This window comes from Lutjanus erythropterus, chromosome 19, assembly GCF_056507025.1.
Source record: "Lutjanus erythropterus isolate fLutEry1 chromosome 19, fLutEry1.hap2, whole genome shotgun sequence".
Classification (NCBI taxonomy): domain Eukaryota; kingdom Metazoa; phylum Chordata; class Actinopteri; order Lutjaniformes; family Lutjanidae; genus Lutjanus; species Lutjanus erythropterus.
Genome location: NC_139335.1, coordinates 24,396,329 through 24,423,577, shown reverse-complemented (window position 1 = coordinate 24,423,577; position 27,249 = coordinate 24,396,329). Strand labels below are relative to the sequence as shown.

The 27,249-nt window shown below is 39.7% G+C and overlaps 1 protein-coding gene across 1 annotated transcript; it reads left to right on the top strand.

Moving 5' to 3' along the window:
- Positions 1-518: 518 nt before the first annotated feature.
- ciita (class II, major histocompatibility complex, transactivator) lies at positions 519-27,249 on the top strand. The gene is made up of 22 exons (XM_084744191.1): positions 519-1,753; positions 11,378-11,440; positions 12,105-12,140; positions 12,286-12,345; positions 13,361-13,465; positions 13,667-13,732; positions 15,806-15,853; positions 16,875-17,081; positions 18,301-18,351; positions 18,544-18,651; positions 18,741-18,800; positions 18,899-19,116; positions 19,256-20,616; positions 20,858-21,388; positions 22,315-22,494; positions 23,861-23,932; positions 24,033-24,113; positions 24,223-24,306; positions 24,473-24,556; positions 24,671-24,754; positions 25,587-25,670; positions 26,412-27,249. The coding sequence occupies exons 1-22, from the start codon at positions 637-639 to the stop codon at positions 26,488-26,490; spliced, it is 4,779 nt and encodes a 1,592-aa protein (XP_084600317.1). The 5' UTR covers positions 519-636; the 3' UTR covers positions 26,491-27,249.

Here is a 27,249-nt window from a genome sequence, read left to right as displayed (position 1 = left end):
TACTGTGCACTTAAACATGTTTTTTGAACTCTAAACAAAATTTTAAAACTGTATTGTGATGAAGTACATCGCTACTGGTGTCAATAATTACATTTCTTAATAAATTTATAAAAATTAGCATTTCCAGCATGTCCAGGTTTGGTTAGCTCTAACTACTGCTGCACTGAGCTGTCAGTCTGTCTCTGCTCCGATGTGTCATGATCAAAATTGTGCCGTGGGTGGAGTTGGCTCAGACCTGGGAAGTTACTCTTTAAAATGTTTCTCACATGCTTTAACACACAAAAAACTGAAACCATTCTTAAACAAACTTCCCCTCCAGCCACACAAACACCTCCCTCTTTTAATGAAAACGCCTCCTTGACCAAAAGTATTGTGTCCTTTTAAACAATAAAACACAATCATCTCTACTAGTAGCTGTCTGCCATGCAATGTCAGCGGAGCTGACGCCGTCACCATGGCCCAGTTCGAAGAGGTTCTGGACGGAGTGCGGCTGGCTCTGACCTTGACCTCCCTGCTGAGATCCGGGCTCTGCTGGAGGATTTGGTGAAGGAGCGGATCATCTCAGAGGCCTACAGCAAGAGCTTGAGTCTGTGCCCACTTACTGCGGGGATCGCACCTGTCCCGGCTCGCAGCGAAATGGCATGCATACCGGGACTTGATCTAATTGATTCTCCAGGATCCACCATCCACAGACCCCTGAAACAAGGTCAACTCAACCAGGTCTGCCGAGCACCGTCCATCACCGACCACAACTGGACAAGTTCGGAGCCTGAATCACCAGTGGATGAACTTAACAGCGTAAGGTCCAGGTCAAACATCCATCCACCAGTGATGGACGAACATTACCTGAATCACAGGCTCTTTACTACACCGATACTGTGCAGTCATGGATTAAATGATGAAATAGCAGAACTGCTGAGCAGCACAGAATTGATGCAGAAGCCAGCAAGTGATAATGAAAGAATAAATGAGGGGAATTCAGAGAAAGAGAAGGAGTGGTTTGAGCAGGTAGAAGAGGCAGCTCGAAGGATAGCCGTCCCTCTGTGGCAGCACTGGGACAGAGGACGAAGGATGTTGCTGCCTCTGGTTCCTTCTATGCTTAGTGGCTGTTACACAAGTCAAAACACAGTGACAGACAGTGAAGTACGATGCCCTGTTTTGAATATGGAAGAGGAAACTGAGCTTGCAGTCGCATGCAGGACACTCAGCATGTATGCTGACAACTTTAACTGTACAGAGGCAGAGATTACAGACCCAAACTTCATGCTGGACACAGTGGGAGCCGCTGACATACCAGAAGGCCTCTTTTTCTCAACATACGCAAGCGTGGCAACAGCTGGATCTAATACGGATCATTTCGATGTCACTGGAGCAGCAAGGAGTGCCTCACCTGTTGAAGCCTGTGCAGCAGCTGACATTGCCAGGCTGGTGGGCGATTTCAACGTCCGCTGGGTGACCGACAAGACAACGGACACATCAGAGGACCTGCTCGGTTGGCCAGCAGACGTTCAGTGTGGCTTTCCAGGATTAACACAAGACTTTGCACATTTATTTTCTTCCTGCACACAAAAAGATACTAATGCACAAGATAACTCCTTTTACTCAAAGACAGATCACAACACAACATTAAGTACTCTAGACAATGTAGACAATGTTTCCAGGGCTGCTTATAGTGCAAAAACCTGCAGCACCGACGACATGACAGACTTCTTTGAGCACAAAGAGGACAAGGAGAGGGTGGATTTACACTGGGGTAAGTTTGGACTCAAATCATCATATCATGTCTCTGTGTTTTCTATTCTTCTACATCTCTTTGTCTTTGTCTGTTCTCATTTACATGATCTGTCCAGGTTTAGAGGAATAATGTTAAAAACTTGATAGCATGGTGGTGTGGGCATCTCCCATAGTACTTAAAAAATATATTTATATATATCCATGCAGGTGCTTTCCATTTTCCCTTTCCTGCTTTCCACCAAAAATCACAAAATGAAAGTAAACTGTCATCCACATGGGATATGTTCCACTTCTATTACAAATCAAGCTGACTGTGTAGTCTCTCCCTGTTTTATTTTAGGTGAATGCCCTGATTTGGTGGTTAGGCTGTGTCTTACTTTCAGTTTCATTTTGAGTTGTTCAGGGCAGTGCCTAGGAAAGCATTTGGATCCTAAAGTAAAAGTACTAATACAACACTGTAAAAACACTGTTAAGTGAAATCCCTGCACTGAAATTGTACTAAAGTAAATGTATGTGAGTATAATCAGTAAATTGTACTTAATACAGAAAAAATGTCCCCTTCTTGTTCTATATCCTGTATTATTTGAGATTATTATCACCTATGCATTCATGTAAAAGCAGGATTTTACTAATGTAGTTAGTAGAAGTGGAGCTCATTTTAAACAGTCAGGACTGCAACTAATAATTATTTACATTATGCTTTTGTCTGCTGATTATTTTCTATTAATTGATTGATTGATTGTTTAGTTTGTAAAAATCCTAAAAATAGCAACTAATGCCATCACAAATTACGCAGAGCCTAAAGAGATGCCTTTACAGTGCTTCTTTTGTCCAACTAACATATTTTTTTAGTCAGTTAAAAAAAAGCAGAAGGAGATTTTCATTAAATAATTTTATTTTTGACGTCATATTTTTTGGTTATTATGGTGAAAACAGTACTGCTTTTGTCCACAGGCCCTTTCCAAATCAACAAAATCTGAAAAATTCTTGCAATAGTTTTAATTGATTAACAAAATAGTTACCAGTTAATTTTCTGCCAAACGACTAATTGATTAACCAACTAATCATCTGAGCTGCAATAGTATATATAGAGTCAAAAGTGCAATATTACTTTCTGAAATCCAGTGGAGTAGATGTGGAAAGTAGGATGAAAAGCACAGTACATCAAAGTTAAGTGCTTGACTAAATGTACTTGATTACCTTTCGCCAGTGCAAGAGGGTGGTTCCCCTTCCCTAAAAAAATGCAGACTTAAGCAGATTTGTTGCCAGTCTATTGGGATTACAGAGTGTCTGTCCTCTGATCATAAAATATACTGCACACCGAAGTGCATCTTGTTTCTGTGGTGCAGATAATCATGACAAAACCGAAGGCTGTCTGTTTCAGAAATTATATAATTAGGAGTTCCTTGTCCTTTTCATGGTTGTTTTTGCAAATCAAGCAACACTTCCTGGATTTAGGTTTTTTGTTTTTTTCTGCTGTCACCAGCCCCACAAAAGAGCACCTGCTGGATCAGCCCTCAGAGCTGTGCAGTGCATCCTGTTTCTGTTATAAAACATAAGATACAATGCATTTGAAAAAAAAAACGATTTAGAGAACCAGTCAGAGGATAATACAGTAGCATTAGATAAGCAAAGTAGTGATTCAAGATTGGTACCAATCTCACGTCCCTGCTGGCCTGAAATATTTACACTTGTGTAATGGACTTTGTTGTGGGAAATCTGGTGTCTGCGTAAATGAAACAAAGGTTTGGCGGAGGACAGGAATGTTAGGCACAAATGGTGTTTCACTCAGCAGAGATGACTGTTAACACGACTGAATCACAAGGGTGGGACCTGACTTTCTTACAAAAGTGTGTGACGTACTGAGCTCTCTGTCTACACTTTATAGCTATTCATCTACCAGCAGTGAGCAAAAATTTTCTGCATGTATTCCCCAGTGAATGCTTCAAAACAACTCCGCGAATTTCATACCTCTGCCCCTCTCTTTGTTGTTGCTTCCACCCACTTTCTGTCATTTCACTCATCCTGTCCAGCTTCTTCCACTTCCTTACTCCCCCTTATTTCCCAGTATTAAGTGTGTTTCTGTGTGTGTCCACGTACGCCCGCTGTTTCTGAAGAAAACACTATTATGTCACTAGGTGGACCTTCAAGTATTAATGGTATGCTCCTGTGTGGCAGCGTGGCAGTATCTAAGTACCTTCCTGGCACTGATAAACAGGTAGAGCAGGTACTTTCCTCTTAACCAAAACTCCCTGTGTTTCCTTGTTCAAAACAGGTGCATGGTGTTGTTTTCACATGTTGTAAGGGGACACACACAGGGTAAAGGGCTCAATACTGAATCATGCAATATGACCACATATGTAGAATTATAATATTTGGAATGGAAGCAATACAAGAACAGTGGAAGGGACCTTTAATGGGTCACATGTGGGTGACGCATGCTAGACCTAAAGGAAAGAAGATTTAGAAAGAAGTTAAAGATTGTTCGATTATAATATAATCTATGAACTCTTTGAGATTGAAAATTATTCAATGAATTGTGAAGTCTTTTGTAAATAAATAAATATTTTTGGATATATTTTCATACACTTTCTTTTCATTGCAAGACAAAGGACAAAACAGGACAAGTACAAAACAAAAGAGTACAACAGCATGAAGAAAACAGGAACAGTGAGTACAGGCTAGTTAACAATTTTGTCATGGAATAACAGCAGGTTAGTTACATTAGTAATCATTGACATGTGCAGATGTGTGTGTGTGTGTGGGGGGGGGGGGGGGGGGGCTGAATAATGTGTACTTTTTCTCCACCAATGCTACTACTAATAGCACTAATAGTCATAACAATAACAATGGTGATAAATTAGAGAAAAAGTCTGGGGGAGTGCCAGCCCATCCACAGGCAGAGCTGCAGGATCAAGGGAGCTACAGAAGGGAATAGCAGGGTCAGTCTGGCAGGATCAACCACCGATATGAACTTTTGTATATGTATTTTAGAAGGTTTTTTTTCTTTTTCACTGATTGAATCAGCTGTGGGTCAACCCCAGACCCTCGTGGGAGTTGACTGACCCATACTGGACTTGATCCCTTAAAATAAACTGCTGCCAGACCCCACGGAGGGAGCCAGTTTATGAGGGACTGGCAGCCAGCTCATGATAATTTAAATGAATAAATCTGAAAACTTTTCACCGACCCCGTGGCAGAGTGCCAGGGAACCCTCGGGGTCCCTGGACCCCTATATTTGAGATGCACTGTCTCAGAGGACCCCAGACATGAAGGACTGAAGAAAAGGAAGTGACATGAGCTGATCAGGGACAGATATATCAATAATATTGTTAATAATAATAATGTACTATTAAAGTAAAAGGTGACATTTGAGTCTGGTGTTGGCTGTCTTCACATCTGAAGTGACTTTTTTTTTTTTTTTTTTTTTTTTTGAAGACACAAACCGAAACTTCATGTCTGATGCAGACACAGGCTGCTGCTGTTGCCCCTCACGGTCTGTGACACTGTCACCCCCCATCATCTCTGTATGGCAAAGTGAAAGTAAAAACAGGTCTCATTGTTAGAGCAGGCAGGTTGTGCGCACTTGGAGTTGGTTATGTGAGGGCGTATGCAGATATTGATGTATTGACCGCGGTGGGAATTTTTGTCGCACAGGCAACATACAGCAGAGTTTCAGAGGACCATCATCCAGGGGGTCGGCGGCCTGACAGGTACAGTGCATGTTATTCTGGTTCTGATGGCTCCGTTTTACGCGCGTTTATCCAAAGTGCGCAAGCATGGACAGGAAAAGACGTCGGGTATCTTTTCGTTCATCTACATTTCTGTCATGTGTGTGAGCCACTTTACAATGTTTTCCAGTTGTTTTACCGAATTATTTGCAGTGATGAAAGTTTAATAATCAGGGAATCAGAATGAGGATACAGGATGTCTAAAAAAGTTTTATTTTAAATATTTTTGTCTTTAAATAACGTCCAAGCGGATAATATCCGTTTGATGGGTCTTCTTGACCAGCGGCATCTTGGATGAAATTAAGAAAACTTTGAGCCACCGCACGGCGAGAAAACTCCATTACGCATGAGGTAACTGCTGCTGTCCGCCATCGTACTCCAAGCTGCAGGACCAACCTGAGGAATACTTTGTTTTTGTTTTTGTTTTGTTTTTTTTAAACGTTAACTTTAAAACAAACCAACCAAAAAAACTATTTAGTCTGGCATCTGTGTGGTGTTTCATAATGTTTTCTTATTTATAACTATTTATTTATCATCATGATTTGTTTTGTTTTGTTTTGTTGCGTTAGTCTCTAAACCTATTTTTGTAACATCCTACGTTTTGTCCAAAAACGCTTTTTGTCGAAGCACCTTGAGTTGTATAAAGTTTGACTGACTGACTGACTGACTGACTGATTGATTGATTGATTGATTGATTGATTGATTGATTGATTGATTATGTGGGTGTATCCTCCAACACATCGCCTGTGCGTAAAGTGGTGCGTGAACAAATGAGATGAGAGGTTGCTGTCAGGGGATGTCAAAATTAAAACAGGGTTTTTGTGGGGACTTCCAGAGAATAAAGAGAAAGTAATTTCATTTGGCTTTGGCAACACCGAACAAACGCATTCATACCAAGAACCAGCCAGTGGTTAGGGTTAGGGCTGGGTTAGCATTGTAAGAGTGTGTGTGTGTGTGTAGGTGTGTGTGAAGTTATGTGGCACCAACGTGGATTTCACTCATGCAGCTTTTCTCACCGTTGCCATGTGTTGTACTGCATTTAGTCATACTGTATATGTGTGGTTTATTCAAGAAGTTATGGTGACAGAACATACAACACTGCTATATTTAAGTTTGCATGTTACTCATAGCCGCTCTGTGTGTGTGTGTGTGTGTGTGTGTGTGTGTGTGTGTGTGTGTGTGTGTGGCCAAAGTCACCCCACTGCTGCTGATTTGAGGAACAACTGTACAGCACATGCAGACGATAATCTTGATATATCAGGAAACAGTTATGATGAGTTCTATCAAGCAAGGATGTGTCTTTGTCGTATAAACACTATGTTACCAGAGTTAGCAGTATTTACATACATACATATAACCAGGCTTGGGGAGTAACAGAATTACATGTAACAGGAATATGTAATCAGGATACAAAAACGCTGTAAGTGTATTCCATTACAGTTACAGGAAAAAATGTAATGTAATCAGATTACAACTACATTTAGTGAAATTGGGATTATTTGTCATGAATACAAATACATTTAGACATTTATTGCATATTTCTTGAAGTCTGAGTATGAAAAGCATACATAAAGTACATTTAAATGTGCATAATTACAGCTAAAATGTGCATTTGCACTTAACAAAGGAAGAAACGTCTGAACAAACAATCATTAAACCTTACAACCATAAAACTAGGGGTGTAAGAAAATACTGACTGACTGAGTATCACAATATTATGTTTTGTGATACTGTATCGATTCTCAAAACACTGTATCATGATTTTGTGATACATGGCAATGGTTCATTTTCAACCACTAGATAACAGTGTTGTTATCTCTTGTCACTGTTCTGACTGCATAAAAACTTTTTTTTCCTAAAATTAGATTTATAAAATCACCTTTAAGAATCTTATTATTATTAATATATTGCAATATATTGAATCCTAATCCCTGTATTATGGTATGTATTGTATTGCCAGATTCTTCCCAATACACAGCCCTATAAACATTATATTATGCATATCAGTTTCAGTTGAGGTAATCCAAAAGTAGCAGAAAGTAATCATGACTGTATTGGAGTGCATTTTTAAAGTAACGGTCCCAACCCTGCATACAGCATACAAGGGCTGGGAAATATATTGATATTTCATCAGTATCGTGATAAGAGACTATCATCATCATCTTAGATTTGGCAAATATTATATTGTGAAATGGCATAAGTGTCTTTTCCGGATTTCAAAGGTTGCATTACAGTAAAGTGATGTAATTTTATGAACTTACCAGACTGTTCAAGCTGTTCTATTTTTCACCTTTACCCACTTTATTATATCCACAGCACTGATGATTATTTATCACTAATCTCATCGTGTTAATATTTTGCTAAGGCACCAACGGTCATCCCCGCAATATTGTCACAATATTGAGGTATTCAGTCAGAGATATGTTGATATTTGAGCTCTACTGTTGGGTATTAAATACGCACAAAATAACTCAGAACAAACCAAAATAGGTAGACAGTGTGCCATCACAGATTTCATCATATGTTTGCACTATCTGAGAATTTACAGTCTGTTATTTTTAGTAAAATGTGTTTACTGTATATTGCAGCAAGATTATCTTTATAAGTCATATCACCCATCTCAACAACATATCAAGTCTGTGGCTGCCATCAGGACCCCAAACCTATCTGTGTTGAAAAGCTGCAAGGCCAGACAGCTGTGGCTAATTCTCCTTTAGTTTTTCATTTGGTGGAGCCGTTAGAGTCGTCCGAGTTTGGTGGCCCGAACAAACAGCGAGGAAGATCCCGGTAGATAATGACAGAGGGTGCCAAACATGGATCTGACAGTCAGACTGTCTTTGGTTATGTCTCCCCTACCTTATTAGCAGCACCTTCTTAATAGCCTCTTGTTGAAATACAACATTAGGGTATTCACTACCACTCCACTCCCAGCTAATCTAAAATGGAGCAAAGAGGTGTAGTGTGAGCTGAAGCCTACCTAGCAGCTAGCCAGCCAACTTTAAGCTTTAATAAAATTTAAATGGGTGAGTTATATAGAAAAGTCACTATTTATTTTGGCTATAGAGGCCAAAACCAAGCTTTAAAGTTGGGCATTTTATTATGGGGGTCTATGGGGAGCCCCGAGTAGCCATTCAGATAACTGCTGTTTTAGGCACTTCCATGGTGGCATCATGGAAAACTGCCTGTCTGTTTATTACAGGAACTTCCTGTCAGTCCTTGTGGTCTTTGAGGCAGCGGTCACTGCTGTTTTGTCTGCCGACAATCCAGCTGAATAGGCTCATCAGACAATTTACTGTGTTCTTGTTTCCAATGTACTTAGTCATCGAGTTTTAAAGCTCATCCTCCACAGTGATCCTATAAAAAATACGTGTTTGTTAATGTAGAGCTGTATCCGCTGAAAACCATCCCCATTTCGGGTGAGGAGACTACCTGAAATCATCAAAGTTACAACATTCACGTTCACCTCAATAAGCATGAGGTAAAAGTGCTAGTCTCACAATATTACATCTGCCTTTCATTTATGACTAGGTTAGGCTCCGTGTTTAGGGATGGCTTTGTGCTCCATGTTTGCTTGGCCTTTGTACTCAACGAACTGTTACTGAAGAAGAGAGAAAAGGGGAGGAAATGCTTCCAAGAATACATTTTTGTATTTTTTATATCCAATTTGTTTAGGATAAAGCAGCATGCTGACACATGATGGTGACTTTATATAGTGAGTCAGGGCCTGTCTATCTCTGAAATAATTCCACATTGAGACGAAAGTGACAGCCCACGGCCGCTGCCGACTACACAAAACTACACACTGTATTATGTAATGTGATCCAACCTTAGATGGCTTATCAGCTGATGATATCGTAAGGAGAACACACTTCTTTCACCCCAGTAGTGAGGCGTCATGTATTGTTTAGCCTGTATTTGGTGTGATGAATCGTTTATTATAGGGTGCATATATAATTTGCTCAAAAGTACACAATTAACCAGTCTGTCTTCTTTCTTTCTATGTTTCTGTGTTAGTCCTGAATTTGAATACCAAATTCTGCCAGTGTTTCATGTCAAGCTTGTTTGTGTGGGGCCTTAGTTTCACCTTCAGGAGAGTATTATGACACACAAATACACGCATTATAAATGAGAATGAAAGGATGTCAAATAATGACATAGTAGTACTAATACACAAATTGTCATGGAAGTCTTTGGCTCCAGCATGGAACACAGAAACCTCTTTGTTGTTTTTCTATTGACCTCGTTCTTTCCAGGCCTTCAACTGTTTATCTCTTCTGTCCCTCTGTCCCCGGTCTTCTTGCTTAAACCATTCTCTATGGTCTCTGACATTATTATTGTTTTGACATTTTATGCTTGTAGTACGTGTGGCAGGAAATGAGGGAGACAGAGATGCAGCAGAGGCTTGACTTGAACTGGGGATGTTGCTATTCATGGTCGATGTGTGAACACATCTCAGATCACCAGAAAAAAAAAACCTAGGCTGTCATTCTGCACATCTGAGAAACCAACAGACAAGCAAATCTACATAAAAGAATCCAGGGACTATTTATCAGATAGCTCAAAGCCTGTCAATGTTATGTGTCACTTTACTTGAAATGAAACCAAAAAAAAAAAAAAAAAGTAAGTAATCATAATGTAATGAGGGACTACTTAATAACTAATCATTATGATGTATCACTTGAAGGGACACAAAAAGAGTAGATAATGGTAAGGTGATGAGAGACTGCTCAGTAACTGCTCAGTATTATGCATCACTTTTCTTTAGGGAAGACAAAAAGAGTAAGTAATCATAAGGCAATGGGGGACGACTTATAACTACTCAGTTTCATGTATCACTTTACTTGAAAGTGACACAAAAATAAGGGTAAGGATCATAAGTAATGAAGGATTGGTTACTAACTAATCAGTATTATGTATCACTTGAAGGAACACAAAAGAGTAAGTTACCATGAGGTAATGAGGGACTACTCGCTAACTACTCTATTATGTATCGCTTTACTTTAGTGGGACACAAAAAGAGTAAGTAATGTTTAATAAGCCTTTCCTAGTTTTTTCCCATTCACCATGTGGTTCTTTGTTAATGATGTAGGACTCTTTGTGAGTGGGAATAAATGACTGTAACAGTGTAATGCTCATGTTTATCTAATCATCAGTTAGACAAAACAGACCCCTGGCTTGTCAAAGTTGAATACTTAATACACCTAACATTATGTAAATTGGAGTATTTGAATAGGCATTTCTTCATATTAGACTATTTGCTATTGGCATTTTCATAAATTGCCATGTATATTTTGGTCATTTCAGTGTCCATGTCTTTGGAGAGACTGTAAAGCGTTGATTTTGCTCTTTGACCTCAAAGATATTTGAACACATTTTTATCTGGTGCCTAACACGGCGGCATACCAACGTGCCAAAAGTATTATGTTTACAGTCAGATTCAGCAATGAGGAAATTGTGAAACCTAACGTGGGAATATGTGCAGAGCTTGAAAATGTGTAACTGTTGTTGCTGTTATGACATTTGCTAAGACGTGCCAGTTGACATTTCCCATGTCCTGCTCCTTGTGGAACCTTGGCCAACCTCCTTTCCTCTTTCCTGCACTTAGATATGCCGTGTGGTACTGTAGATTGTGTCTAGAGGGGAACCCCAGACTTGCAAAAGAACTTTGCGGGAGTTATAATTTTAACCTAAATCTTGATGTTTCCCGAAACTTAACTAAGTGTTTTTGTCACTAAGAAGATTGTGACCACAGTGTTGTCACATTAAAAAACACATTGTCCAGCGTGCAGGATGAAGTAACAACACGTAATGTTGGCCTGTCTGCCGGGCACACTTTCAGCATATTATGACACTTGCATTAATATCTTAATTTCTTTGAATATTTTTTTCATTTTACATGTCTGTGTCATCAGGTGCCAAGATGCTGGAAGTGGATCAGGACCCATTTATCTGTCCCGACTTGGGAGATCTACCAGGTTAGTGTTGTTGGAACAACTTGATAATTAATGAATCTTTAATGAGTGCTTATTGAACAACTGTGATTCAAGGACTATAGTAAATAATAGAGAACAGACTGGGGGATACATAATGAAACATTAGGGAATGATAAGAATATTTATATCTGTGAACCAGCATACTGTCCAGCTTTACACCAGCAACTGACTTATTAATTATTAATTACTTAATCATAAGTCTCTCGTTTTGTGTCCCCTCAAGTAAAGTTATATATAATACGAAGCTGTTACTAAGTAAACCTTCATGACTTCATGATAAGGGACTTCTTAGTAACTCCTCAATGTGATGTACCACTTTACTTGAGGGTTCACAAAAAATAATTAATCATCAATTATGAGTTACCTGCTGGTTCATTACCAGTTCATTCCTTATGAGGCTGATCCTGATTCATTCATCGTCAATATGAATAACAGGCCAACATGTCAGATTTAAATTAGAATCTAATGGCAGAAACAATCTAATGAAATAATCAAATCAGCCGTCTCTGGAAGATTTTCAAAACATCAATCAGAGGAGCTGAAATCTGGTATTCATGCACTAATAGTACAGATATCGTAGATCCTAGACAGGACAGCAACCTGTTACAGATGTTTAGTCTGATAATGCTTATTATTTGTGTTTTAGATGATTTATTTGAGTACATGAATGAGGAGATAGTGGGTAAGTTTATTTACTTTCATTATTTATACATATTCATTATTTATTCATTCATAGTCTACAGTCTGTAATAATATATACACACAATCAAGTATGACCACAAAGATTAATCTATTGTCTAATTCCCTCTGTGCATTATCTTACCCAGACCCAGACGTGCTCTTTGGCGATCCATGTTTGAATGTTGAGGATGAATTCAGCAGCGTTGGTAAGGATCGTCTTTTTAATTTGTGAGAAAAAGAAGAGTTGTAAAATTTTAAAACAAAGTCATTCGCAGGGGACCATGGATGGATAATAAACAGAAGGCACAGCTCAGACTGACCCCAACATATGTAATATTAATCTTTAGGATGCCATACTGTACATTTCTTCTTCTGTGAATTACTTTTTGGTAAATAAAATTAATATATATTCATTTTTGCATATTTCATATAACATCATATTTTTGAACTATTTTGGTCAGTTGTCAATGCCAATACAGAATACATGCACATATTTTTTCCAGCTGATTGCATACAACATCAAGTCTCTTTTGTAATGGAATTAACATACTATATATTATTATGCCTGCTCTTATCTTGATGGCTGACTGGCAGATGCAGACCTAAAATACAATGCATAAACCTCCACACCACAGACATACTCGTCTAGCGTGTGCATAGTTAAAGCGCCATCTTATTGGCCTGTCATAGAGGAAATAGCAGAAATGTTCATTTCAGGCCAATGCCAGTATTTAATGAAGTCCCAGTGTTTTTTGGCATCGCTAATATAAAAATTTAATTCATTTGCTGAACAATTATTTATGTCTATTTATTCATTTTGGTCACCTTTTGCAAATGTGTAAAAGTGGCACAAAAAAAAACCAGTTGTAAATTCAAAACTTGTCACAGATATGTGATAGGAAAAACTGGAAAGATCTTGCAATTATTGTTATTATTTTTTACAAGCGGAGAAGTGGGGTCTGGTAAAGTAAAAAGTAAAGTGGATGTCAGCAAAACATAAGGGTTAAAAAACCATTTTCATTTTGATGTTGCAAGTCACATTTGCCCTACGTTTTACCTCATGTGCCACTTCCTTTTTCAATTCTTCAAGATGTTTAGAGAAATATGCCTCACTGCCAAGATTTTCAGTACTGAAGTTCATGAGAATAACAGGCATTTCTGTGTTACTGTGTCTGCTAGTTGCTTCACTGAATCTTGTACTTCCTCTTTCATGCACTTCAGGTGACGTTCTCATGCCATTAGAGCCGCCCAGCCCAGAGAGCCACCAGCAGGCAGAGACAGTCAAACTCACTGACGAAACAAACAACAGGAGGAAAAGACCCGGGGGTAAATAACCAGCCGCTAACTGGACCCTACTAACTGCAGCTCAGTGTCTGCTCAGTGGTGTGAAAACTGTCCTGACCACGTCTTTGTCATATAAAAACTTCATTTTAGGATTGAGGCTGCAACATTTTTCAAGCCTGAACTAATGCATCAGTTTTATTTCCTTGTGTGGCAGGTTTACATGTTAATGTTTCTCCTCTCCAGGTCCCCAGTCACAACAGCACAGTGATGAAAACACACCATCTAGGCCAAAAAGGCAAAGGGCGGCAGGTAATCTACCCAGATTGCTTGTTTGGTTTTTCCCTTGTAACTGTGCCCATCTCATGCCCATGTTGCCCATGTTTTATCACTATCCTCTTTATAAGTCAGTCATTACTCCAGAGCAGAGTCCAGGTGCAGGTATCAACCAAATAACCATATCAGCCAGGAATAATTATAAAAAAAGAAAGCCAATAATAGAGGTCAACAGAATGTACAGATAAATTGGATGATAGGCACGTTAACTGCATTTCCTTCACTGTAATTATCCAAAAATAAAGATCAGTCTTTTCTGCAGAGCTTTCAAACAGCATCATACATGTTTTAGATTACATAATAAAAATCACTTATACTCTACATCACAACTTATATTTTGCAGCCCATGCTGGTGTGTTTTGGAAATTTGGATGTATTTAGACTATTCATTCATAATCGATATGTTAGGAAAATAATTCAGCAAACTTTTGAAACTTGAGTTGTACAGGTGGTCACAATAAGTATCAAGTTGCCATCAATCAATCTGTGTGTGCTGTAATGAATTAGAGTTTCTTTATTGTTGTGGCTGCTTCATACAACAGGAAAAATGCATTTAAAATTGATGGATTGATGGGTGGACACTGGGTTAAAAATTGATCCAAACCTATTAAAAGTGGATAAAACAAAACACTTATTTTGAAGACATGGGCTTAGGCAGGAATTATCTTTACTGAAGATGTTGTTTAGGATGATCATTTTATGTCCTTTGAACAGATGATGGCCAAATATAAAGTTCATAAAAAAGATTATGAGACAGTTAAGAAGCTGTATAACGTGTATTCAATGAAAACTAATTGCGCAAACAGTGGTGCACGAGCTATTTCAGGGCTGCCAGTTATCTAAGGTTGGAACATCCAGATTTTGCAGTCTTATGAGACAGTCTCACCTGCTGAAACTTGACGGTCTCAGGAGAGATTATGAGGAGGATGTAGGAGGGGGAATAGCTACTGAGATGTGGAAGGAAACTGTTGGGTCCTGCTGTAAGACAGAAAAGCAGTACAGACTCGTAGTAGTTACTGGGATGGCAAAACTAAAACTACGGGAATCAGATATGTGCTGGAGATAGGGGTAGAGGCACACATAGACACGTGCAACACGAATACCAAATGTAAGAGGGGGTTGATTTATTGGCTCAGCAGACTGGCCCTTATCACAAGTTGTAGGATTATCTTCTGGCATTGGAAAAGAAACATCATCCCATTTACTGAATGGTCTTGAAAGCAAAGTATAATATGATGTTGTGATTTTTGTGGTGGGTAAGAGTGTCAGTATACGATCTGTTTCATTTGCATGATCCCTTCCTGCACATGCTCAGCTGGGCCGCCATCTTGGATAGCTACCTATGGCAACACGAGAAAAATAAGAGAAAATTAAATAAATAGGTGTGCAAATTTAAAAAGTGAATGAGCAATATTGCCAACCACCTTAAATTACTTTGCATTGTTGTCCACAATGTTTCTCAAAAGATAAAAAAATAAGTAACAATAACATGGTGGGCAACTTTGCCAGATGATTTAAGGTGGTTGTATTGTATTGTAGGATATTGTCTTGTTAATGAAGTTTTCTTAAAAACTCACCGTCGCTGCTGTGTCTTGCTGCTTGCACAGAACAGGTCGGATGGCTGGCTTAAAGGCTAATAACAACAAACTACGCAGTTTGTCCAAGTGGTGTTACCGTAGGTAGCCATCCAAGATGGCAGCCCAGTGGGGCGTGTGCAGGAATGGATTGTGGTGCTGGAACAGAATTGTGTACTGACAGGGACAACATTTTTAATTCTTTAAAGGAATTGATTGTATGCAGAGTAAATATGGCACCAATCGTTAACTTTACCCAGTATCAATAGGGTGTTCTGACCCAGTGTTGGTGTTATTGATATTTTTATTAGTGTTGAGTTACTGGATCAAAGCAGCCCTTCTGTTGGGTGGTTTTCTGTCCATTGGTACTCGGTGAAATCAACCCACATTGCAGTGCTATATTGACCCCGCACTCAGTTTTTACCCAGTGTTTTTTATTTTGCATGTTGTAATGCTGTTTCTTCAACTCTTGCAGGTCGACCAAAAACCAAAGAGGCACAGCCTGAGCCAACTGTCACCCAAAGTAAGTTTTAATATTCCTGCTGTAAATGGATTCCTAGAGGAACAGATAGACACTGTATATTTTTAAAGGGCCAGTGTGAACAATTTAGTGTCATATAGTGGTGAGCTTCCAGAATGCAAACACCTCGCCTCATCCCCAGTTTGAATCAGTCTTCTCTGGGCTACTGTAAAAATAAACAGCTCATTCTAAGGAAAAGAACGCACAATGATTTTTGTTTTTAGGTGACTGTACACTAATGAAAACATACTTATTGTATTCCTTTTCTGCTATATTCTGCCAGTAGCTCCCCTTACATCTTACACATTGGACCTTTAAACATTCAAAAATTATTGTCTATGTCATACTAGATATCAACTGAATAGCAACTACAGTATTAAAATAATAATATAATACTTTATGCAGACCAAAACATGTAAGCACTGTAAATATTAATCAAATGCCATTGTACAGACAAGACATACCATGTGAGGCTACTGTTTTAATTGTCAACATCATGGAAAATAAGGGCATGCCTCAATGGTTCCTTGAGCTTTGAAAAAACATTGAATAACATTAGACTCATGGGTTAATGAGATGTTGGTTTGCTATGCTTGACTTGGTTCCTTCATGGCACTGGAATGCAGATCATGAAACAGGAAGTCTAATTCTGAAGCTGTCAGATAAGAGGTCACATTGCTGAACAAAAAGAAGAACTCTCACCTCACCCGACTTCCTCCAGATCACTTTGGTACTTGTTAGATGTCTGATAGAGCTCCAGTTTCATGAAGTCTCATCAGATAAGGTCTTTATTGTTGATATTTCACTGTTGTAAGTCCAGTGCAATCAGTCTTCTACGGCTGACCACTGAGCTTTCGTTTTCAAGTCATGGCACAAAATGTTTGACACTAAAGCTGTTGTTACATTCTTGGTAGGCGGGCTCTCTGTTTGTTTTCCTTGATTGACCTCCCGTTTTGATACAGTCAAGGTTACCCAAACATGTGAGCAGAGAACAGTAAGGATGTTGTCTCTGCTTGTTTTGCAGGCACTGACACAGAATCAGACCCAAGTCCTACAGAGATGGCAGGTGTCCCCACCGCTCCACCAAGAATCCTTCATTTCCATCACCCCATTCAGTTTATCACCATCCCAGACACTTCAGGATATCAGGTTGTTCAGACACTGAGGCTCTCTCCTCCGGTTATTAGACTTCCACTCCCCAATGCTGCTAATACACCTACTTACATATTAGGTGAGTAAAGTATCTACATATATTGAGTTACCATTTTTTTTAGGTGCACCTGTTCAAAGTAGTTCAGGCCGATGGTCCTGTAAAACATCCTGCTTGTGAAGGTTATAGTCAGTTAGCAGTTTGCATCTCCTAGTGGCAGAGACAGGTTTGTGCAAGTTAGAATCTATGGCCCCGACCACGGCTCTGAAATATTAGTAAATCCACTGTCTGTGGTGCTGAAGTAACAGATGAATTTCTTGTACTACTTTTTCTCTGAGTCCTGTCCCTCTCTCAGTTTATAAAAGGTAATAAAAAAAAAAAAAAAAAGGCTTTAAATTTCACTTTTATGAGTATGAAATTACCATAAAATATTTACGATTAATGAAAAATAAAAGTGATCAGACCTAACAAATAAAACCATCTGATTTTAACAACATATTATTCTCCGTTTATCTGACCTAGTGTAATAGATGTTATCATGTATTTGGTTACCTGGCATATTAACACTGGAACATATCTTATATCTTGTCATTAGTATGATTAGTCTTGTGTGTTGATCAGAGTTGTGACTAAAGGTTCGGATAGGTCGCAGAAGATTCACTTATTTCAAATTGGGCCGTGGCATTCTTAGGTTTGGGAATGAATGGTGTAGAGAAACCTTTCATATTCATTAAGATACTTTTTCTGCCAAAAATTCAGTCCTCATCCTGTTAAATCATATGCTGCCTTCGACTCATTTAGGCATGTCATATCACTATGGATGGGAATACTTTGTCTCTGTCTGGAATTATGTATCTGGTGACATACGAACTAATGCCCATTTAATTTGTTTTACTGTATCAAATATATGTTAAATTTGTTATTTAATATCTTGGGGTTGTACGTCACCCAGAATTAGGATCAGATTTAGCATTTAATACAAATATTCAACTATTTGTTTTTTAACATAGACTATACTGTACTGCCAGATTTTTGCAAGGATTTGGCAGGATGTTACGGGTGACAGAGACATTCATATAACATAGTAAACAAGCCAAGTTAACCCTCCGAGCAAATGTGTGCTATCTACACTAACAACATATCAAAATGTGTAAAAACTTTTGACTTTTAAAGACTGTTTGGGCATTTTGTGTATACAATATTATATTAACTTGCCTTTCTCTCTCACGTATGTCTATTTGTTACACATATATCGTATCAAAGGTATATAATGTAACCCTAACCTCTCTTCCTTATATAGTTCCTGCTGCTTCACCTCCCTGCAAACGCCAAGTGCCACCCCTCTCCCCAGGTGACAAAAACTTTAATCTTGGATGTGCATGTATATGTGTGTGTGCATGCAGAAGTCTCATACTGACAGTGTTAAGTGGTTTAGGGTTTCATAGTTTTGGTTGTACCCTTTACGCAAGACCCTAGCAACCTCTCTTTACCAACTACTGTATGTGAAAGCAGCCTGTTAATTTTTCTTTTCTTGTGTTGGTAGTGAACGGTGCAGTAGCGCCAGTCCAAATGAGTTCATCCCCAACAGGATCAGACACTGCCACCAAAGCCATGTCACCCCCTTGTGCCTCACCCATCTCACCGAGCAATGGTGAGTATCAATATATGTCTAATGTCTTTCTCCTTGTGCATATATTACTCATTGCTATGTAATAAATATCATGACATGCTGCATTTCAGAGGTGTCTCCATGTAAGGAATCCCAGCTTCCTCAGTCTCCCACTGTCCTTGATATTCCACGTAAGTACCACATGGTTTTACTCCTCTCCTCTGCTCCTGAAAGTATCGGCCATGCTTTATGGAGAACAGTTTAGTATTCAGTTGTGTTTGTTTTTCAGAGCCTGTAAAGGACTACATTCAGGAAGTCAAAGCCCACATGAGTCAAGCCTGCCAGGATATGGAGCCAGGCCTTAATCTGACCTCTCATTACATAGATGTACAAGTGTGCCAGAGAGATATCTTTCGCTCTGGAAAAAACACAAACAAACTCCTGGACAAAGAGATGATTATCATGGGAGATACAGATCGACAAAAAAGCTTATTGGGACGTAGTCAGGTAAGAGTTTCCCTTTTAAAAGATGCTTTTTCAACATAGCTAAAGTCAATACTATGAAGCTGAATATTTTGTATATATAAATGATTAAATCACTGGCTGCGGCTCACTGGTACGTACATATTTATTTTTTTCCTCTCAGATCTTCGAAGGCTCAAATGGAGACAAACCCAAAAGTTACATAATGCTACTTGGCAATGCTGGCATGGGAAAAACCACCCTGATAAGGAAGCTGTGCCTTGACTGGTCCGGAGACTGTATCCCACAGTTTGACTTTGTCTTCTATTTAGATGGAAAAGCACTCATTTTAACGGAGCCCATCTTTAGCCTTCAGACCCTCCTGTTAAACCTCTCCTCCTTTGCCCCTGCCTGCTTGAACCCAGAGGCAGTGTACGCTCAAATCCTCGCAGCCCCAAAGCGTGTGCTCATAATTTTTGATGGGTTTGATGAGTTGCGTGACTATGAAACTCTACTCCAGACTCAAGAAAAAGACTTGCTGACATCATTGCAGAGAGACAGTAAAGCACAGACATACACAGTGAGACAGTTATACTCTGCCATCCTTCAGAGAGTCCTCCTTCCAGGTTGCACTCTTCTGCTCTCCACCCGGCCAAAAGGCACTGCCAGCCAGCTACTCCGACGGACGGACAGCTTTTTGGAGGTGTGTGGCTTCACCCCAGCAGACATCGAGGCCTATTTGTCCCAGTACTTCACCGATCCTGGACTCAGAGCATCCGCTATCGATGGCTTGAAAAGCTGCAGCTACCTAAATCTCCTTTGCTGGAATCCCGGACTATGTCGGTTGGTGTGCTTGGTATTAGAACATTCCAAAAATCTGGAAGTCCTACCAAGGACTTTAACTGGGCTCTGCCATCAAGTGCTTCGTCTGAAAATAGAAAAGGACAGTGAGACCACATCGTCACAGGCTGAACCTCACACAGAAATATCTGTGCAATCTGTAGAGGAAACCGAGACACAAAACTCAAGTAGTTCTCAGGTGAAGAGGTGTCAGAAAAAGGCTCAGACAAAGTCTAGAGCACAGGGTCGTACTCGCACCCAAAGAGGAAGGAGGGCAAAAAAACAGGAGAACGAGGAAGATGAAGTAGATGGAGAGGAGATGAAGAGTATGGGCCAGGACATAGATAGAACAGAGGAGAGAGAGTTGCTATCCCAGCTGAGTTCTTTGGCCTGGGAGGGGGTCAAAGAAAACTCCTCTATCCTCCCCATAGAACGGACCACATCTGCCAAAATCAAGGCATTTGGACATAGAACAGGGCTCTTCTACTCTTACCAACTGAGGACAAAGCAGGTTGTCTCAAGTGGTGACAAAAAGGGAAGAAGAAGAAAGGACAGAGAAGAAACGGTAGTGGGAGTGACGGGAGAAAGAGGAAATAGACAGAGTACGGACAATGAAAACGCTGATGCTGGTAATGACTACATTCTGTTGTGGGCCAACCCTTTCCTTCAGAGTTACCTGGCAGCGGTCCATTTATCTCTGTCAAGGTAAAAGTCTCTTGATTCATTTGAAGGAAATAGTCCTCTCCTTTCCATTAGAATATTTGGATAAAAAGTTGAGTCATTGATTGATAGATTGAACTGAAGTCCTTATTAAAGAAGTGAATAAAGTCTATATCCCTTGTGAAAGACCATATCCCTGCCCACTCCTAGCCTCTGTATTCTTTCACTTTCAATGTCCCACCTTCTCAGGAGTTCCCTAACTCTTTCTCACTTTCTGTTTCCCCAGGACTGTGTCTGACCGGACGTTCCTCCAGACCCTTCCTTTCCAGTCAGGCCCAAAGGCACGTCGGCGCCCTCAAAGGGAGGAACTCGAGCTCACTCAGCGACTTGCAGTTGGACTTCTGTTCTACAACAGAACAGAGCTGCAGAGGCTTCACGCATACACTGCCTCTCGAGATACAGTGATCGGCAAGCAAGCTTTGATAACAAAACACCTTGAAGGTCTTTCACATGGTGACCTTAGCCCTGCCCAGGTCATGGAGGCTTGTCACTACGTCTATGAGGCAAGTTCCACGCATGGTGATGATAGCAGAAACAGTGGCGGTGCAAAATTAGTTGCTCACTTGGCAGTGAATCTTCCGGAAGTCCTGACATTTCGTGGAGTTCCACTCAACCCATCAGACGTGTTTGCTGTGCAGAATATCCTCGAAAGAGGGGGAGCTGAAGGTAGAAGCTTCTGTTTGGATCTGGAAGATTCTGGGATACAGATCTCTGGACTCAGAACTCTGGTTGGGCTCAACAACATCAACACATACAGGTAAAGTTTACAGTCCACATCTACATCTGAAAAAGCTGCTGGGTGTCAATTGAATTTGTTAACCCCCCCCCCCAATTAGCTGTTGTTCAGTCATAGCTTAGATAACCATAATACTGGTCTGTTAAGTGTTTAGACTGTGGTAAACACGTGTTGCGTTTGCTGAATACATAAATTAGACCATGTGTTCTATTTACAACCTACAGTAGTACAGTACAGTAAAGTAGTGCAGATTAGAACACCTGCTGGGTAGCATTTCCCCCACTGTGTGTGATCTAATCCTGGAAACAATCAGAGTTTAGGCTATCATTCACAGCTTTTTAAGGTACAATGCCCATTAAACACAGGTTTGCACAACAACCATACAAGGTCTAGTCCCTTTATACTACATGAGTCTTGAGGAGCTGCCCTGTGGTCTGGTCGTATTGCAGGGACACTCCTGGCAGCAGGGTGAACAGGCTGAGTCTTGTCTTTTAGTATCCTTCGGGCTTTGCATAGGCACCTCACCACCTATCCTAATAAAAAATCTTAAAAAAAAAAAAAAATCTTGCTTATTTCTAGTGTTTCCAGTTAGGATGCTTTCACTTACCTGTAAAAGTTGACAAGAAATTTGCTTGGGAATTTGGATTTCTTAGGTTTCCTCAAGAAATACAGCATTTGAGGACATTTACACTCCAACAGCCTCAGCCAAGGCTACTAACAATAGTTTCTCAAAACGGAACACAAATTATTAAGAATTTGAAGTGGTAATTCTGCCACTTTTACTGCAGTAGCTTTTCATGTACCAAGCGAGACTGGAAAGCTTGACAGTATAAGTTGCCTTGATTTGCTCAAAGAGATGTGCATTTTTTTTTTTTTGCTAATTATTCCTTCATCAGTGTCCAGATATATTCCATTGATACCAATGTCAACCCTTGGGTGTCTTCCAGGGCATGCATTGCTGATGTCATCACATTATGGGAGCAGCTAGAGCAGAGTGGTGAAGATGAGTTCCGACAGGGGGCGGTGTCCAAATTTAAGATTCACCCCCTGAAAGCCACTCAGGTGTGTCACATAGAGCACCTGGAAAAGCTGGTGAACATACATACGCACAAGAGACTTTCGGACAGGTAATAATCCCCCCCCAAACACACACACACACACACATACACACATTCACACGTGTACATTAACACGAATCCAACATATATTAGCAATTCATAAAAAAAAACCCAAACATACAATTTACACTACCTTGAAAAAAGTCTCCCCGTGAATCCTCCTGACACTCTTGTGAGTCACAATGGATCATGACTCTGCTATATCCTTCACCTCAGAAACCACCAGTCAAAGTGCAAGGGATGAGGTTAATAGCTAACACTGTCCATGCTAGCAGCTACTGTTCAAGTCCAAACAAGAAAAGACCTGGAAATATTCAATGCAGTATATGTAGTAGAGGGTCTTTGCTTTGCTATGTCTTTTCGGTCCTCTTTACTACTTGTAGATTTTTTTCTTTTTTGTATCACAAACAGTATTTTTGTTTTCACTCATTCTGTGGCTGTAAATTATAGACTGCTTAACAATCAACTGGCACTTTAATGTAAATAAAATGTTTTAGGTTGTCATAAGGCACGTTTCCGTTTCCTGGAAAACAATGATGTCTTTCTAACCTAAGCCTAATTCTAACCCCAAGTTTAAAACCAAGTTAAAACAGCCTTTAAACTTGTGGGGTACAAATGTTGACATATATTAGAAATGGACAACATGACAGCTCCCCCAAAGTGAAGTCAAAGCACCTCAATCGCCCCTGGTGGCTGGATGCAGTACAGGTCATAAATCCAGCCTCCTCAGTGTTAATAGATATGGCATTGGCCGAACAAAAACCTCAAAGTACACGTCAAATAGATGTTACCCAAAGTTGATTTCTCACATTTTAAGTAGAACTCATCATGCTAGTGTGTGTTCCAGTGTTCATTTTTTCTTAATTTGGTTTTAATTAGTTATTTGATGCTATAAAAAAGGAGGCTTCAAGCCACAGGTTCTGCTCACTGCTGTGCTCGCAATTGAGTCGGCCATCTGCATGGGCAGGAAATCGAAGGTGTGGCTCTAACCCTGATCACATTGCGCATCGTCTGCAGCGGCCATGGGTTCGACTCCTGCTTACGGCCCTTTGCTGCATGTCATTCCCCCACTCTCTCTCCCCCTTTCCTGTCATATCCTCAGCTGTCCTATCAATTAAAAATATTGCATCACGGAAAATATATTTTTTTAAAAAAAGGAAACAAGACATAAGACAAAAAAAAGTAACAAGACAGACTTGCGTTTTGTTAAGGAAGGTGAGTCCCCACAGTGTGAGTGTGTGAGCAGATGTATGTCCCCACAACATGAGTAATGCATTCCCATAGACACACACAGAAAACAAACACAGATACACTGAGTTACACTTTGCAACATACTAACTAAATGCGTCTATATGTGTATTGTGTTTACTTGTAGTTCCAGCCAGTCAGATTCCATTTTGGCAGAGGGAGTACCAGCTGTCAAAGAACTGCACAAGCTGGAGTTTGAGTAAGTAGCCCTGACATTTAAATTTATGACGACGACGACGATGATGATGATGATGATGAGATGATGACGATGACGATGACGATACTGTCTTTTCCTCTAGGCTTGGTCCAGAAAATGGTCCCCTGGCTCTTCCCAAGCTGTGGGAGTTCCTGCCGGGTCTACACAACCTACATCACTTAGAGTAAATATACACACCTTTACCTCAAATTTCTCTCTCAGTGCACCAATCTGTCTATGTTTATACTTTGTTTCAAGTGTCTGACAGTAGCTCTTTCTTTTTCCACCTTCAGTTTAGAGAACAGCAAGATAGGGGACAAAGGAGCAGAGAAACTGGCTGATGTTTTAGTCTCACTTCGTTTCCTGGAGGTACTCAAGTGAGTACAACTTGTTCCTCTTCTCACCCTCTCTTCTCAGGCTGGGGTGATATTTTAACACAAAATGCAAAATAAATAACTTTGTCTATTTTTTTAACATGAGTAAGATCTTTGCGTGTGGTATAGGTATTGAACTAAGTGTGTGCTCTCTCCTTCTGGTTTCTAGTCTGTCGCAGAATTGCATAGGAGACCAGGGGGTGAAGAAGCTGGCAACCACGCTGAAGGATCTACCCAAGCTGCACTGTTTAAGGTATATAATGTAAACACACAGGCACACACTGCTACACAAGTGTGCCCAAAATGACACATACTGTAAACCCACATATTTTCACTTCCCTTTCCCTCTCTTTGTTGTTTTTTCCAGTCTTTACAGTAATGTGATTTCCGATGAAGGGGCAGAGAGTTTAGCAGCTGTTCTGCCACACATGGCTTCCCTCACCGACCTGGAGTAAGACAATACATCTATAGCTGGATAACATTTTTTTTTTCACTGGAAATGTCTGTCACACTTTCAGTCACAATTTATATTACAGTACACTAATAAGACATAACAAACTGTACTGTGATAGACTTTGATTGATTAGACCCTTATTAGATTTTATTAGACAATATACATCATAAGAGAACTGCACTGTAAACTTAAGTGTAGTTTTTCCACAGTTAGACCCTTAATAAACTTAATTAGAGGGTAATTTGGGACACATTACAACCAAACTGTATTGAAAACTAAAGTGAAATCTGCTACTTCCCCATTTAAAATAGTATGTAAACCAGATCTACTAAGTAAAAGCCAAACTTAAAGAGGTTGAGGAATATTTTGTGTATGGGTGACTGCACAGACTTACTGTAATACTGTAGGCAGTGATTTGATCACAGAAGGTTATTCTATTATTCTCACACCAGCCAAAAAAACGTGTCTCGAGTAGCCACCCTGAAAGTGACTGGAGGGTGCAACAGCAATGGACAGTATGAGAAAAAGCAACGTTTTTTTAAACATTAAATCACGTAAACATTTTCTGGTAGACACCCCAAATAAAGATATAGATCTGAAAATTAGCATAATATGGGACATTTAATGAGGAAATACACTGTGTATGTGTATCTGCATTTTGTACTGAATATCATTTTCATTATACCTCAAACAATTTAACAGCATGAAAAGAGGAACTGTAACACAAGTAACTGTTGATCAGTTGATCTGTAGGCACAAATGTAATGATTGTCACTGTTAGCAGACACAGTAGTACACATTGTGAACTGTTTTTGGTTCTGTTTGATAGTGTGAAGTACAACAAGCTAACAGATGTTGGAGCACAAAGCCTGGGAGTCTGTCTGAGAAACTGTGAAAAAATGAGGACTTTGAGGTGAGAGAAACTTGTGTGTGTGTGTGTTTATGTGTGTGTGTGTGTGTGTGTGTGTCCACTAATATACATGGATGAGTGCTGAGGATAAATTAAGCAGTCTTACAGCCTGAGGGAAGAAGCTGCCCTTCAGTCTGGTGTTATGGCAGCACTTCTGTAGTGTCCTTTGGGCTCTGTGCAGACACCTCACCTGATATCGCTGATGCTCTATTGGCTGTTGACTGGTTAGCCAGCTGACTGGAATCCTGTGCAGCCAATGTTAGTGGTCGGTCCTTCATGTAGACGTTTATTTAAATTAAATCTTTGGACGATGACAGCATTTACACAGGTGAAGGAATAAGTTGCACTGCACTGTGAAGTTGTTCCACTTTTCTGATTTAAAGACAAAATTTCCACCCAGTTAAGCACTTTCTCACTCGAGGCCATGATGATGAATTGACAAGAAGGTTAGCTGGTCTCGCATTATGCAGGGCAGTATATTGTTCTTTATTTTAAAATGTATTATGAAGTTTTAATCCTGCGAGTAATCCCCATTTTTACTAAGTGTATTTGTAATCTGATTCCATCTTTTTTGTAACTGTAATGAAATACAGTTTGAGTTAGAGTCTTTAAGAAGTACTGCTGTTTCTGAGCCTTCTCTATAAGGGTGGAGATGTGTGTCTAAATGTATTGTTATATCATTTCTTTTTGTATCATGTCATGTCATATTTCATTTTCTTTTCTTTTCATCTCATCCCATCATAGGATGTGGAACCAGTGTATTCCATACGGAGTGTTTGAGAGGCTTCACCAGCAGGACAACCGGATCATTTTGCATTATTAGAACAATACGAGAACTCTTTACTACAAGGCCATGAGCCTTTTATCATGCATCTCAGGCATACATCTTTACACTACACAATACATTTTCTATAGCATGTATGCTTGTGAAACTAACAGGAACAAAAAGAGCACTAAAACAAAAACAAACGGCAAAATTCTTCTGCTGCTTTATTCAACAGATCAACTTGGCAAGGATTTCACTCCATGCAACAAGGAAATAATAAATCCTTCACAACCGTGCGGTACTCTACAGGTGCATGGGTGTGTGGTTTCGCTTGTTGCAAATTCCAGAAAAGCATTTGCACTATGACATTTCTCATGATGTTTACTAGTTTTTTGGTCCTCTTTGCTGCTTGTAGATTTTTTTTTCCTTTTTTGTGACACAAACAGTATTCTGTGGCTGTAAATTACAGGCTGCTTAACAATCAACTGGCACTTTAATGTAAATAAAATCTTTGAGGTTGTCATGAAGTACGTGTTCGTTTTCAGAGATCATTTCTCATGTTTACTGAATTCAGTACTTTATTAGTAACTTCTTTTCACTTCCTTCCCAACAAGTTTCTGTTCTCTATTTTGATTCAAGCTGACCTTTAACACTGTCATGATGTCTGTAGCTCTGAATAATTTATATTATTTTATATAGTCAAAATGTTAGACGTGTACAGGGGGCAGGCAGACTTCCTCCTATTGTGCGTCATGGTAAAATAAGGAGGTTACTAAACTAAACAGGCAACATAAATACTCGATTGTTAATTTGAAT